Raw genomic sequence first — 8,570 nt, 5'->3', positions numbered from 1 at the left:
GAGGCGGTGATGGACCAGCTGGAGGCCGCATTGGCGAACCTGCCGAAAGAACAACCGAGACGCAAGGCGAGGAAGGGAACGGACGAGGTAAGGAACCCCGGATACAGACCTCGTTGCACTCTCCAGGCGGCCGCCAATTGGCGGAGAAGGAAAAAAAAGAAGGAGAACGCTCGGGGAGCAGCTTGTGGCTGACTTGCAGTAGATGCAGCAGGATGCCCTGGCCGAGGAGGCTGCGGCCGACGACTCGGGCATCACGGTCGAGCAGGCGGCGCGGGAGCTCGAGGAGGCAGCCAAGGCCAGCGCCGGGCCCGGCATGAAGGACGGCCTGACGCCGAGCCAGATGGAGCACCTGTACCGCGAGGGCTCGATCCCGCCCACCGTGTCCGACGGCGACGCCCAGCGTGACCTCGAGGTGCTCGCGTCCGGCGGCCTGCTGGCCGACTCGGCGGCCGCCGACGTGCTCGGCACCGACGAGAAGGGCCGGTCCTACAAGTACCCGCTGCCCGCGCCCCTGCCGGAGAACAGCAAGCTGCAAGCCCGGTATCACCCTGTGCTGGAGCAGCTGACGAACGTCATGATGAGGCACGGCAAGAAGAGCGTCGCGCAAAGGGTGAGTCCTCCCCCCCAGCACAACAAGCCGAGCTATAAGCCGAGCTATAAGCCGAGCTACAAGGGGCGCATGAATATTTGACAAAAACATAAAAGACATGTCACTAACGCGTGCACCCTCCTCCGCAGAACATGGCCATGATCCTCAACTACCTCCGCACGGCGCCGGCCCCGATCCTCAGCACCAAGAACCCCCTCATGGCGGGCCACCCGCCGGCCTCGCACTTCCCCTTCAACCCCGTCATGTACCTGACCATCGTCATTGACAGCGTGGCGCCCCTCGTCAAGGTCCGGTACATCCCCGGCGCCGCGGGCGGCGGCCGCCCCCTCGAGATGCCCGGCCCGCTCGCCGTGCGACAGCGCCGCCGCATGGCGTTCCAGTGGATCCTCGACGCCGTCGCCAAGAAGAGGTCGACGGGCAGCGGCCGGACGCAGCTCGCGCACCGCATCGCCAACGAGATCATCGCCATTGCCGAGGGTCGGTCCGGCGTCTGGGAGAAGCGGATCGCCGTGCACAAGCTCGCCACGGCGACGCGAGCCAACCTGGGGGCGCAATTGGTCAAGAACATAGTCGGTAGGAAGTTCTGAGGGAGTTTTCTCTCTGCCGAGAGGAGGGAAGGCTGCATGGGGCGGAAGCCGTGGGGGGCCGCTGGCGAGCCGGCCGGCTCTGGGGCTGGCCGTTGTAACAAAATGTTTCCGTGTATCTGTTGTACTATACCGGCTGTACAGATGGGCTTCCAATGATGAGAAGCATGTGCCATGTCACTTCGGGTTCGTGTAGTTTGGTGATGAACGACGTGCCTAGATGGTACGCTCCCTTGCCCTTCGGTGACGGGTTTGCCCAGAGAAGGTGGGAGCAGGCTACTAACTTCAGCATGCTATGTTGTTTGTAGCCATTGGCTAGGGGCCTCCTGTTTTGCCAGAGTACTGAAGCGACACTTCATCCGCCAACTTTGGTGACCAGACTGTTGCCGTGTTGGCTCCATCCGTCTTTCATCGCCTCAACAGCATGCCATCTCCATTTCACATCCACGGCGTCCCCGCTGCTCCATGGTGCAGCCGATGTGATGCTATCTATTTTGCACGTCTGAGTACTCCATGCTGCCTGGGAGTCAGCTGGGAGTCAGGGTGCTAGGCGGGGCGTGTGACGGCCACTCTCCGGCGCATCCGTGGGCGACTTGCAGCGCAGGGGCGTAGACTGATGTCCAAGGCCGACGAGACCCGTCCTAGACAGAGCACGTATAAAGAAATGCGAGAGAACGGAGCCGTGCAAATATTGCAGGCAACTCTCATGGGAACGCGGTGAACCTCTGCTATGGCAGAACGTCAAGTCGCCCATGTCCAGAGCTTAAGGAAATGATTCAGTGTATAGCATTGGACAAAGTTGTGTCAGATTGCTGCGTACTTACGATTGGCTGTGTTTATCCTGACAAGCGCCAACGATGAGGAGCCCGGCGACTGTTAAGCATATTTTTGGTGTGCCAAATCCTTGGGTCAGGACACCATCCTTTTCATGACACCATACACGTAGCGACCACTTCATGCCTGAATAGTTAAAATCGGATTGGTAAAGGTAGATGGCATTCCTATAATGAGGAGCCATCGTAAACACGACGGGCACTTCCCGGCAGCCACGATCAGGCAGCTTCGTGACATTTTGGCTCCTGAGCATGCCCCGACGCTTCGCAGGACCTCGAGTGGGCCACAATGTGTCAATGCGTTCGATCTCTTTCGTTCCGACGGGATCCAGACCTGGAGCCAAGCCTTGTCACGACGCCTCCAAGTCATGGCCGGACGTGTCGGCTCACCGTGGCATGCCGGCAGCGATGTCGGCCTCGCCTCGCATTTTGTTCCTGGCATGAGCAGCCGGGGCTAGTGCAGGTCCGAGAGGGGGCGTTCTTCGTCACGAGAAGCGCGTTATTGGATCGCTCCTCATGGCGTGCCCCGGCAGCCCCTCTGGGTCGGGGTCCTGATGAAATTTTATCAGATGATCTGATAAGATTAGATGCATCGCGGCAAGTTAATTGGTGGTCTGGTACATGGGTATCCACCCAGTTCACGATGCCCTGGCTGTCTTGGCAATCAGATAACTCAGTCTCTAGATATGCATACCGTCGGCCGAATGGCCAAGTTCTACGAGTCGGCGGCCTTGGCTCTCTTCGCGTGGCAACTTGAGCCGGGCTGGCCTTGCAAGGCCTGAATCTCTGGTGCAGCCATATAATCCCTCGCCCTACCCAAGTGGTTTACAAAGGTTCTGCTGCCCTCTATCCTCTCGCTCGCTACGTTGTCTGCTTTGGCGCGCTTCTGATCCTGGATTGTGTCCTCTCGTTCCTTCGTTCACTGAACCCCATACCCAGTCAGGATGCGTTCGTTCGTTGCCTCTGCCCTGCTCGTCTCGAGCTCCGTGGCTGCCGCCTCGGCTTCCCTGGCTCCCCGCTGGGACTGGCCCGACGCCATGCCCATCGAGGCTCGCCAGGAACCCGGCACCCCTCGCTTCCAGTGCCACGAGGACTGCGGTAAGCAGAAAGCACTCGAGGCCTGGCTCGCGAGACCGGCCTGCTGCGAAACCCTCCCCGACTGACATTTCCAGGCACCACCATCTCGCTTAGCCGTGTCGAGGGCTACTGCACCAACGCCGAGTGGCGCGGCCGCTACGATGCGTGCATGATCTGCGCCAACACTGAGGGCATCTGGCAATTTTACCGCAACGCCATCACGCCGGCCGCCGCCGCCTGCGGTCTCACGGCCGAGCCGTCGCCCAGCGGTTGGGTGCCGACGCCCACGTCCACGGAGGCTCCAGCCCAGCCCAGCAGCGAGGCGCCCGTTGTGCCGCCCCAGCAGCGCCCCTGCTCCGTTGACCCGGTCAGCAGCGCCCCTGCTCCCCGTTGACCCTGTCAGCAGCGTCCCCGCTCCCGTCGATCCCGTCAGCAGCGCCCCTGCTCCTGTCGATCCCGTCAGCAGCGCCCCCGCCCCCGTCGACCCCACGAGCACCGCCGCCTCTGCCGTGACCAGCGCCGCCTCTGCCGTGACCAGCGCCGCCTCTGCCGTGACCAGCGCCGCCCCTTCTGCCGAGCAGCCCAGCGTCATCGTCCCCACCCCCGGGTCCTCGGCTGCCGGCGTTCCCGCAAGCAGCCTCATCAGCTCGGCTGCCGCTGGCAAGCCGACCTCTTCTGCCGTCGAGCACCCCGTCAGCAGCGGCGCTCCCTACCCCGTGGAGACGCACTCCCACGCGAACGGAACGGCCGCCCACACCAGCACGGAGCCCTGCGAGACGGACGCCAACGGCGTGCCCACGGGCCAGGGCAAGCCCACGACGCTCGTCACGAAGACGACCGAAGTGCCCGGCCACGTCGTCGTGCCGACCACGTCTGCCGACGCTCCTGTGCAGCCCGCGCCCCCCGCGCAGACGCCCGGCACCGGCTCGCCTTCCCACGTTGCCACGGCGCCCGTCGTTGTCGAGAGCGCCGATGCCACGGACGGCTCGGTGGTGAGTTTCAATCGTCAAGGTCTGGAATTTGCGGACGAGTTTGCTGATCTGTGATTGCTAGCCTGTGCCTTCTGTTGTCGAGGTTAGCGGAGCCGGCAGGACGGTTGGATCGGCGATTGCTGCTGGTGTTGCTGCCATTGTGGCGGTTGCTGCTCTCTAGATAGGAAGTGCGTGGTCAGTCGATCATTATGCACGATGACACCATGGCATGAGTTGATGGAAGGTGGTGTGTATGTATATTCATGTCAATAATTTTCTGACGTTGCTCGTTTGAATTGATGACGTGAATCGGAATGAGCTGTGATCCAGGCTTGCCAGGCAGACGATATGGAGTGGCACTGTCACGTGTCAGTGTCTGTATGTTCGGATGTCTTCCGACGACTCGACCAGAGCTTCCACTTTGTGACTGCGCCTGCGCTCCTACAGTACCTCTAGTGTATGGCTCGACATGTCCGATCCTTGTCTGACACGGAGCAGATCGAGAGTCGAGACGCAGGCTAGCGTAAGGCCGCCCGCGTGAGCCTCCCTCCATTCCAGAGCGCCGGCTGCGTCTGGGTGAGAGGCTCGTCCGAGGTCGTAAGGGGGCAAGTAGGACACCTTGTTACCCCTAGAGATACATGTAGGTACCTGTGCACTGCAAACTGCCAGCGAGACAGAGGTACCTTTCGGGGTCCTCGCCTCTGTGAAGCTGCTGCATTCAGATCAGCCCATCCACGTGGAAACGGCCTGCGCCAAGACTGAGGCAGAGACAGACACGAGAGAGAGAGAAACCCGCAGACCACGTCGTGTTCGTCTGGATGCATTGTGATTTGTACTTTTCTCTCGGGCGACTGGCGCCTGTTGCCTGTTTTTGCACAGCCCTGTCGTTGTCGGAGGGGAGAGGCGAACGAAGGGTGCGTGTGACTCTTCATCGACGGAAGCGCTGTAGCGTCCTTGTCTACAGCGCTTGACGCAGCGGGCGGTGCCCCCGTGGATCGTCATGGAGGTCCCCGAGCCCAGAGAGAGAGAGAGACAGAGAGGAGGGGGGGCGGGCAAGAGTGGGCACGGGCAGGCAGGCAGTACCTGAGCAGCAGGGCTAACCCAAGAACGTGCAAGAGCGGCTGTTCTACCCCTCACGCTGACGCTGTCGCTGCCTGCTGCTTCTGTTTGACTCCCTCCATCAGCTCCAGCCTGCGTCCCTCATGCTCTGAACCCTCACTGACTCGCTGCTGCATCCTGGCTGAGGAAGGAACCTACCCTCCCCTGCCTGCCTCCCTGGTACAGACTACCTTACCTTAATTCATCGAACCTGCCGCCCTCAGCCAACCAGCACCTCACTGTCGGCCCTGCCCCTACCCACCCTGCCACTTCCCTCCACCTCCACCTCCACCTTCACCTCCACCTTGAACCTCCGTCTCCATCTCACGTCTGGCTCGTCAATCCACCCATCATTGTACCCTTTCCACACCTTCCTCTCACCTTCCAGTAGTCCTATCCTCAACACCACACACGCCCCCCCTCACGAACTCCTGCAACGAGCCCATCGATACCACCTGCACCAGCCCCAGCCTCACGCAACCCATCGCCATTGACCTAGGACAGGACGAATCTTTCCAACCACCGTCACCGCCGCCGCCATGGCGCGCAATCAGCCCATGAGCATGGAGGCCATGCTGGACGAGGAACGTAAGGAGGTCCTCGCCCTGCTCGAGGGGCGCTCGTCCCCCGAGGCCATTCGCTCGACCTCGCCCTACACGACGCCTCGGTCGCCCGTCAGGAGCATGCTCGACGTCGTCGACGATGCCGCCAGCACCTCGAGCAAGAGCCCGCCCCGCGTCGCCCCCATCCGCAGCATGCTCGACGTCGACAGCCCCCCCATGCACCCCGTGCGCAGGAGCATGCTTGACATTGACGTCCCCGCCGCCGGCCGCGCACCCAGCGGCCCCAACTCGCCCGTCGAGTCGAGGTCCTCCTTCCAGTCCAACCGCGCCCCCGCCCACCACCTGCGCTCCATGTCCGACACGAGCTCCAAGCCCAGCTTTGGGCCTCGTGCCTCCATCGGCGGTCGCCTTGACCCCACCGCCGGCTACCAGTTCTCCGACATCAACACGAACAACATTGGCCAGGCCCTGCCCAAGAGAAACACCCAGGCCGCCAAGTTTGGCGCCTCGTCCTCGGGCAACGTCGGCAGCACCAACGCCATGGCCGAGGCCCTGCGCGGCAGTGATCTCTCGAGCATCATCCTGCCCACCGACAGGACGGGCCGCCACGGCTCCATCTCTGGCCCCTCGGGCCGTAGAAGCTCCAGCAAGAACAACACAAAGTCCAAGTCGCCCCACGGCAGGATGGGCTTCCGCTCCCCCTCGCCCAACGTCTCGGGCCATTTCCAGCAGATCCCCGGCACGGCGGTCCTCGACGACGGCCGCGTCGTAGACATTAGCAACGCCTACCGCAAGCTGTCCGACGCCAACCTCGCCTTTTCTGCCGGAAGCCTTTCGGGGCTGGCGCATCGCAAGTCCAACGCATCCGACAATGCCAAGAATGGAAGACTGGCCAAGGATTACCTGAGCCCAGACGGTGAAGATCTCGAGGGACAGCAGCGATGAGGAGCCGAACAACGACAGCTCAGACGACGAGGGGCGCCAGAGGGCGCAAGCTCTTGCCAGGAGTCTCGAGATGCCAAGGCTAAAACGACGCAGCTGCCGCAGCAGGGCCACAGCGACAGACACGCAGTCTGCTGGCGGCGGCCGAGGAAGAACGTAAGTGACGCAGGCATACGGGGTAGGTCAACACAGTGTGCTGACGTTCATCCAGGTATCGAAGTGTCCACCAATCAGCCAAATCGACAGCCCGGGTACAGGTCACTCTTTGACGAGCCCGAGATCACAGTCACGGGACCCAGTGGCGAGAGGGCCAAGCCTTCCAAGCCCGGTGTCCACCCCTCAACAGCATTCGACCAGAGCCCGACATCGGGCCCGCCAAGCGCTGTCGACTCTGACGAGGAGGCAGACCTGACGGACATTAAGCGAGCACAAAAACTGGCCTTCTCCATGACACCCGTCATCTCGACGCCCGACTCCCACCGCACGATTCGCATCGTGTATCGAGGTGAATTCGAGGAGCTCGAGCGCGCGGCGGACGAAGAGGGCCGCACGTTGAGAAAGTACCTCGTGGCGACCGATCTCAGCGACGAGTCGAGCCACGCGCTGGAGTGGACCATTGGCACAGTCCTCCGTGACGGCGACACGCTCCTCGCGATCTATTGCGTCGATGAGGAGACGGGCATCTACGCGGACGAGAATGTGCTGATCCCCGACGAAGTCAAGGCGCACAAGGAGCAGGCGGCGGCGATCAATGCGGTGACGGCAGGCAAGGACGGACAGGGCAGCGCGAATCCGGCGCCCATCTTCCCGCACATTTCACGGGCGACGGCCTTGGGCTTCGGGTCTAGGAGCTCGTCGCCGGCGCCGGCCAGCCGGGACAGGGGCAGAGCGGAGGAGGAGCGGCAGCGGGCGGTGGAGGAGATCACGGAGCGGGTGACGAAGCTGCTGCGCAAGACCAAGCTGCAGGTGCGAGTGGTGGTCGAGGTTCTGCACTGCAAGAACCCGAAGCACCTCATCACGGAGGTGATTGACCTCGTCAGCCCGACACTGGTCATTCTGGGCAGTCGGGGCCGCAGCGCACTCAAGGGGTACGTCTCAACCATGGTGGCACGCTGTTTTTTTTTTCTTTGTTGCTTCCACTAACGTGAGGCAGCGTCATTCTGGGCTCGTTCTCCAACTACCTCGTCACGAAGAGCTCGGTGCCGGTCATGGTGGCACGCAAGCGGCTGAGGAAACACAGCAAGTACAAAAAGGGGCCGATGGGCCAGGTCAACAACCTCAGCAACCCGGCGAGCCGCAGTCTCGCGAACGCCAAGATCGATTAGAATGGATACGGGTTTCCGAGTCGGCGGGGTCTCGTGGCAGCACCAGGGCCAGGCGTGGAGGCAGAGGCAGAGGCCGAGGACGAGGCAGGGACAGGGGGAGGGGCAGGGGCAGGGGCAGGGTCATTCGCAGAGGCAGACGAAGGGAGGCCAAGGTCAAGGCGGTCATCGTCTCTGCGCAACAAGAAGGCAGAGCAGGAGGCGCATGCGGCAGGGCAAACGCACGCAGAAGATATGACTCGAGCGCACGCGAGACGCCGAAAGTCGATGCTGTGATGGCCAGTGGGGGGGGGGGGCAGGCAGGCAGGTGGGCAATCAGAGAGAGATGAAGACAAGAAGAGCGAGGAAATATCCTGCAGCGACAGCGCTTGCGGCGTTTGGGGATGATGGTTTTGACGGGTGTAGGGGGCAAAGGGAACCAGCGAAAAATCCACGATTATTCATGCCATGACCATGCCGTACCCAATCGGGTATTGGACAGTAGCAGTCTGTTTTTGTTTAAGTGGTTGCAGCACGTCGCGGGGGGTGTATCGTGTCGTGGGCGATGTTTGGGTGTGCAGGCGCGGGGTG

At 62.2% G+C, this 8,570-nt stretch overlaps 3 protein-coding genes across 3 annotated transcripts; all 3 read left to right on the top strand.

Annotated features, from left to right (window-relative positions):
* Positions 1–9: 9 nt before the first annotated feature.
* VDAG_01625 (uncharacterized protein) lies at positions 10–1,197 on the top strand (the record flags this gene model as incomplete). Its single annotated transcript, XM_009650511.1, has 3 exons — positions 10–87; positions 203–610; positions 739–1,197. The coding sequence occupies 3 exons, from the start codon at positions 10–12 to the stop codon at positions 1,195–1,197; spliced, it is 945 nt and encodes a 314-aa protein (XP_009648806.1).
* A 1,774-nt stretch (positions 1,198–2,971) lies between these two features.
* Positions 2,972–4,256, top strand: VDAG_01624 (uncharacterized protein; the record flags this gene model as incomplete). Its single annotated transcript, XM_009650510.1, has 3 exons — positions 2,972–3,125; positions 3,480–4,096; positions 4,158–4,256. 3 exons carry the CDS (start codon positions 2,972–2,974, stop codon positions 4,254–4,256), a joined length of 870 nt encoding a protein of 289 aa, XP_009648805.1.
* A 1,456-nt stretch (positions 4,257–5,712) lies between these two features.
* VDAG_01623 (Usp domain-containing protein) lies at positions 5,713–8,003 on the top strand (the record flags this gene model as incomplete). Its single annotated transcript, XM_009650509.1, has 4 exons — positions 5,713–6,652; positions 6,775–6,834; positions 6,890–7,766; positions 7,832–8,003. The coding sequence occupies 4 exons, from the start codon at positions 5,713–5,715 to the stop codon at positions 8,001–8,003; spliced, it is 2,049 nt and encodes a 682-aa protein (XP_009648804.1).
* Positions 8,004–8,570: the final 567 nt, after the last annotated feature.

This window comes from Verticillium dahliae, genomic scaffold (assembly GCF_000150675.1).
Source record: "Verticillium dahliae VdLs.17 supercont1.2 genomic scaffold, whole genome shotgun sequence".
Lineage (NCBI taxonomy): Eukaryota > Fungi > Ascomycota > Sordariomycetes > Glomerellales > Plectosphaerellaceae > Verticillium > Verticillium dahliae.
This window is presented reverse-complemented; position numbering and strand designations above follow the sequence as displayed.